The 6,814-nt window shown below is 31.2% G+C and overlaps 1 protein-coding gene across 1 annotated transcript in view; it reads left to right on the forward strand.

Annotated features, from left to right (window-relative positions):
- LOC107448622 (uncharacterized) overlaps nucleotides 1-6,086 on the forward strand; it is a 30,290-nt gene extending 24,204 nt beyond the window's left edge. The window contains exon 3 of the mRNA XM_016063892.3: nucleotides 196-6,086. Coding sequence (XP_015919378.1) covers nucleotides 196-1,584 — 1,389 coding nt within the window. The 3' untranslated portion in view covers nucleotides 1,585-6,086. The remainder of the gene's footprint in view (nucleotides 1-195) is intronic.
- The last annotated feature ends 728 nt before the right edge of the window (nucleotides 6,087-6,814 follow it).

Genomic DNA, 6,814 nt, shown 5'->3' on the forward strand with positions numbered 1-6,814 from the left:
AATGCTAAATGATTAGATTGTAATGGTCAATAGAAAAAAAAATCAGAATTCTTATTTCTATAATCTATTATTCTATAATCATTCTTTATAAAACCTGATTCATTACGACTGACCCTATAAAAAAAAAGGGGGGGGGAAGCTTTGTACTATTTTGTTTACTCCAATCTCATAAAATTTTATCTTTCTTTTTAACAGGATGAAAACGACGCGAGGGAAGATTATCCCGATTTGGATGATTTGAGTTCTTTCTTCGACTTCGATCTCGTTCCTTCCAAAGAAGCAGGAAGTAACCGGAAGCGACCTGTGAGACTCCGGCCTAATCTAAGCAAGCATTACTATTACTACAAAGCAACAGATTCTTTCTACAGAGGCGACTCTCCTCCTCAAGACAAAGGCAAGCAAGTGGTAACATTAGGCTCACATTACAAACCTGAGAGCGAACCAGAAACCACTTCATCGGAGCAAAGTGCCAATGATTCGAAAGAAGCTGTTAACAGATTTGTTATGGGTAATTACCAAGTTTCAGTTGTGGACGCCAACAGTCCAGTCCTCTCTAAACTAGGACTGAATAAAGAAGATTTGGATAAATTATCTGTCTTGACCAAGCGCAGCGCTAATACCAATATCATGGGATCAGACTCAGTACACTCGCCAACATATGCAGAGAATCCTCGAACTGATTACAATCACCCTACCTATTCCCATCCACCACCATCCTATGACACATCAAGGTATACACACCACTCTCCTCCTGAGCGACATCACAGACAGGGTGAATATTACCCAGAAGACAAGCCATCTTATTCTCATGGCCACAATCCTCCTTCATATTCCTATCAACCCTCGTCCCACTCCAGTCCTCCTCCGCAAGGATCATACGATCCTAAAAGTTACAAAGTAGTTCGTAACCCTCCTCATCGCGGTCCAAGCGGTTACAATCATCCACCTCCACGTTACGATTCATATCCTCCACCAACCTCACATACTCCAAAAAGAGGATCCAGCGAGTCGTGGAAGCCTCGTGTAACGACTCATACTGATTGGGATGATAAAGATAGAAGGCAAGAATACCAGGAATCTGACTCCTATCCTCCTCATCCTTTACCATTACCACACAGAGAACCAACCTCTAATTCAGTTCCTTATTCAAAACCAGCCTACAGTTCCGATTCTTCTTCAGACAAACATGGTTATCACCACCCTTCCTCCTACAGTAAGCCCAAGACAACTTATGGTCCCTCATCTTCTAGTTCCGGTGACTACCATGCTTATAAGCCAAGTTATCAATCTTCTCCGAATTACTCCACTTCAAAATCAACTCCATCAAGAGCTGGATCTGCTGAATATCCTTCCTCATCATATCACAGTCATCACGAACCTTCAAAGCCGGCTGGAATCACAATAAAATTCAAAGGAAAAGCTCCGGGAGGACACAGTGGATTGAATATACCTCTAAGTTTCAGTCCTTTTGACGTTGCTAAAAAGTTATTGCCACAACTGAATCCCTTGAACAATAAAAAAATCACCATTGGAATAACTATTGAGAACAAGGAAAAGCAGCACCATGGTTATCATGCCTATTAATAATATAGTGATATATAATATAAATAGGCCAGAGGCCCTTTTGCAAGCCAATTATCCACTGTGATATTAAGTGATGAATTAATGACTTATTTCGTCAGTCAGCAGTCAGTTAAAGAACAAAATATTGTATACAGTAAACGATCTCTACCTAAGTTTATTCAAAACTGGCATTAATCGAAGGATTTCAGAAAAGAATCTACGGAACATTTTACATTCTAATAAACTTTATTTGAAGTTGAATAGATTATCATGACAATGGGGGACACAATTCATAATTCCCAAGCTTTGGTGAAGTAAAAGTAGAGAGATAGAGTAATAATATAAACTTAAATAAAGGTTAAGATCTTTATTATGGTTTATCGAGGAAATTACGGCTTTCCTCGTTGTAAATCGCGAAAATCAAACATTTCCCCGTTTACAACATCTCTACCATGAAAAATCGAGGAAATTAAGGTTTTTCTCGGTGTAAATCGCGAAAATCAAGGACTTCCCCGTTAACAACATCTCTACCATGGTAAATCAAAGAAATTATGTTTTTTCTCGGTGTAAAGCGTGGAAATCAAGGATTCTCTCGTCGTTAACAACATCTCTACCGTGGTAAATCGTGACAATGTTAGTTTTTTTCGTTGTAAATCGTGAGAATCAAAGACTTCCCCCTCTAACAGCACCTCTACCATGGTAAATCGAGGAAATTATGGTTTTTCTCATTGTAAATTGTGAAAATGTCGTAAGAAAGGAACTTTTTCAGGCCAGGTTCTATTACTTTTTTTAAGGCCATATTTTTTAAAGGTGTGCTTAAATTGTTTAATACTTATGTGGAAAAAAAAATAGAAAATGGAAGATTGGAAATAAGCATTAAAAAAAAGAGTTTGAAAGTGCCAAATTATAAATTCGAAGTAAAATCGATTTCAAACTTAAATGAACACAATGTCAGATGATACAATAAACTCAAAAACAAAGTAGCCATTTATGTACAAAACTTCAGCTTTATTTCATTACAATGCGCAGGGACCGACTTACAGATTTGGGGGCCCCAGTTAAAGAGCCGATAAGTTTTAGTTAACATGCAAGGTATTAAACTTAATATTGAAAAAGTATTTTTCAGACCATAAAAATTGCAAGTAACATGAAACCTTATTTAGAAGTACGTCCCCCAGATATTCAGAATTTAATTTAGTGAAATTGTTAAAAAAAAATACAAAAATTTAATAAATATGTCTAGAGGTTTTGGCTAGAATGTTAAAAATTATGAAGGAAACAAGATATTTGTACCGAAATCTGATAAAAGTAATTGAAGTCTGATAAAAGTAATCATCAACATTCGAAAATTTTTAAGATACCATAAACAACAATGATTAACTAATGCAACAAGCTTCAGAGAAATTACTAACAGAAGCTTATAGCTTAGTCTTGTAAAAAGAATGGCCTTGCACTAGAGCATTAAAAGTTGTTATAATACTGTAATAAATAATGTCAATAGCAAATTATTTTGCTCTAGTGTGAGTGCGGAGTAAATAGTAATGATATAATGGAATAATGAAATAATGCAAGTACCCCATTCATGAAATTTGATAGTTGTCCCTGTTCTAAACATTCTTTCAAAGGGATCTTCTACACAAGGTTTTGTATTGGCCATGTAATGTAAAAGATCATTTATTGGGAAAGGGGGCCCTCAAATGTTGGGGGTCCCGGGCACGTGCAACGAATGCCCTCCTGTAAATCAGTCCCTGACAATGCGTCAGTACTTATAACCTCTTAAGTGATTAAAAGAATGAAGAAGATTTTAGAAGATTATTTTCTATTTACAATTGCGATACAAATATGAAAAGTAAAAATCTCAAAGTCAATAGACAGAAGAAAAGGGAAAGAAAAACGAAATGATGTGCAAAGATCGTACGTAGCTTGAATGACTTTATCACAAAACCAATAATCTTTCAGTTTTATGTACTCGAGAGTTGTTCCCGCTGAACTTTTAGTGAACGAGATATTGATCCTCAAACCGAACCACACACATGACATGTCTTAATTTACAGGAATTGGGATAGGGTACTTACTAGCATTCTGGAATGTCTCAGATCGAAAAATTAATTATAATTATAATTATTAAATGACCTGATTATTTAGCATATCGAAACTAAAGAATATTTATAGTAAAATAATATGAATGTTCGTGATGAATAATTATTAAATAGTTTTTAGGTGATGGCCACCCTGAATATATTGGATCACCGCAGACTTCAATATATAAGGTGTTCTATAACCATTACCCTTTATATATGCTTTCAAAATCATTTTAAACAATTAACTGTAAATGTGAAAGGCGTTTGTAATTATTGCCGTTCATTTCCTTTTAGTTTGATCCGACAATCAAGCATATTCTGAAGGTTTTAATTCTATATTCAGAGCATAGTTCGTTCACCAGGAGTTGGTACTTGGCTCCGCCTTCATCACGTGGTATCCGACCATACTATTTCGCTATTTTTGGGAGAAGGATGTGAACAATCCTGAACAGGGCTGCTATTTTGCGATCGTATGACAAAAATATTTATTTCGCAATCTTAATGTGCATTTTTTTAACATTAAATATTTTATAAATTTGATGATACTTCTCTCTTTTAAGTGAATAGTTTGTCCTTTTTGAGACATTTTGTTGAGAAAATAGCAGTTTTTAAATTTCAAATATATTTAATTTGCTAGAGTAACGAGAAGTATAATAGCGGATGGTAAAGCGAAGTAAGTGACTGAAAAAGAATTTATTGTTTGCGTTTGGCGCTCATTAAGGGTTGTCTCATTTTTAAGCGCGGAAATGTTTCTTTACTTAACTTTATTTACAAAATCTGGGCACCGAGGCCGCGCAATAGGCCCATATTTCATACATCATGAAATATTACAAAAAGTTAAAATAAAAAACACTTTGAATTCAGCAGTCTATGGGGTGGCTTGAGATATTTCTCCTCTTACTCCCGCGGTGAAATGAACTCAGCGTCCGAGGAGGTGGAGGCACGTGCCAACCATAGAGTCTATGGTATCAGATATTGATATTTCATCATTTAATTATCAATTTAAATATATTTGAAATGAGAATATATATATAACTACATTCTAATTGTAATGTTTACGTAATATCCTATATTATGGCTTCAAGTCACAATGGTGAAATTCTGCATATCAAGTGTTGTGTGTGTATAGTTTGTAGTGTAACTATTATGTATATTCAGGTTTTTATAGATTTATCTCGTAGAAGTGTATAACTAAACTTCGATATGGGAAGTTTAAAAATAATAATAAAATTGAGCTTATTTTAATAATATTTTGTCTTTGAGTAGATTTGAGTTTCTTTCATTGCTATAAGTTTCTTAAATATTAAGTGTTTTAAATTTAAATCATTAAAATGAATCAACTTAATAATCTGGCATTATCTACGAGCACATGAGTGTCGCAGTTTAACGAAATTAAAATACACAATCACGCTAGGTCTCTAAATTTTATTCATAAAAAATTAATTAAAATAATTAATAAAAAATTAAAAATCAATAAGCTGGAATTATCTCTGAGCACATGAGTGTCGCAGTTTAACGAAATTAAAATACACAGTCATACTAGGTCTCTAAATTTTATTCATAAAAAATTAATTAAAAAAATTAATAAAAAATCAAAAATCAATAAGCTTGAAATATCTATGAGCACATGAGGGTTGCAGTTTCACGAAATTAAAATACATAGTCACACTAGGTATCTAAATTTTATTCATAAAAATTAATTAAAAATTAAAGATTAACAAGAAATTAAAATTAAAAAAATTAATAAAAAATTAAAATTAAAAAAATTAATAAAAATTTAAAATTAAAAAAGTTATTAAATACAAAAAAATCTTAAATTTTCTAAACAACTGTAAAAATCTTGTGTTTTTCTTTAATGAATTTAAATTGATAAGGATTGATTAGAATATTCTCTGTTTGTCCGAAATATTGAGGGGACTTTTAGAAAATGTTAATTATTGAGAAGGACATATACCCTTGCCTTGAATAGACATTTAAGATCAACTGAAACACTCTGTGTAACTGTAACTGTGCGTCTTTTGAATTTTATTTAGTTTCAATAAATTTATTCGATTCTAAACTGCTGATTTAATTTGTATAAACATGCGTTCTCAATAGCTCATTTAATTCGAATTGCACAGGTTAATTCGATATTTCCGACATAACATCATAATCGAATTAACATAATTTTGAAGTGAAATTATTCAGTTAGTTTGAATTAATAAAGGTTTGATTCGAGTTAATTCAAATTTATATTAACTCGAATTTAAATCTATTTTAATGAATTCGAATTTTCTAATTACAGTTTATAAAAAAAATTATTGCTTGGTTTTTTGAAAAATGAATATGTCATTTGTCAATTTTATTGTAAGAGTCTGAACTTGTTTCCCTTTTTATATTTTGTACTATTTGATGGAAAAAGAAATTGTAGAATGTATTATTAAAAAATATATTTAAAATAAAGTGTTGTTTTTCTTAAATAAGGAAAAAAAAAGGAATTTGAACATTTAGTTTAGTGTCTTTTGTTTGCTACCTATTAAAATGAAGAAGAAAGCATGCTTTTTTTTTCTTCTTTTTTTGTACTGATGAAAACAATTTTGCGTCTTACGTTAAATTTTTTTGAAATTTAAATCCATAATTGCCAGCTAAAATTAAATTTTTTATTAAAATTTTAAAGTTGCTTGTGAATTTTTTTAAAAATATTTTTCAAAATTTCTAGCTATTGTTAGTTTTTTTAATTGTTTTTTTTTAGCTTTAATTATTTATCTTATTTAGTAATCGAAATATTGATTTAAATTTTAAAACATGTTCTAAAATGCACTACAAAATTTCCTATACTATGTACCTTTTCTATAAATTTTTACGTAAAAAATTAAAAATAGTTCACCAAGTCAGTAGTGGTGCCATCTATCTTCTAAACCCTGAACTTAAATTTACAGCATTATTATTCTTTCTTAAAATTTTTTGCCACTTTATATTTACTAAAAATACTTTTTTTCTTTAAGAGAAAAAAAAAGGAAATTACTGCTTTGTCTATTAAAATCCTTACAAAGGTTAAATTTTGAAATTGATCAAGGAAAATAATAAAAAACCTTTTTAATAAAGAAAATAGATTTTCTTATATAAAAAATCAAAATTTATTCCATTTTTGAAAAAAAACTGTATGTAAATCATAAAAAGGATAAAATATA

The sequence above is a fragment of the Parasteatoda tepidariorum genome, chromosome 8 (genome assembly GCF_043381705.1).
Source record: "Parasteatoda tepidariorum isolate YZ-2023 chromosome 8, CAS_Ptep_4.0, whole genome shotgun sequence".
In the NCBI taxonomy this organism is placed as follows: Eukaryota; Metazoa; Arthropoda; class Arachnida; order Araneae; family Theridiidae; genus Parasteatoda; species Parasteatoda tepidariorum.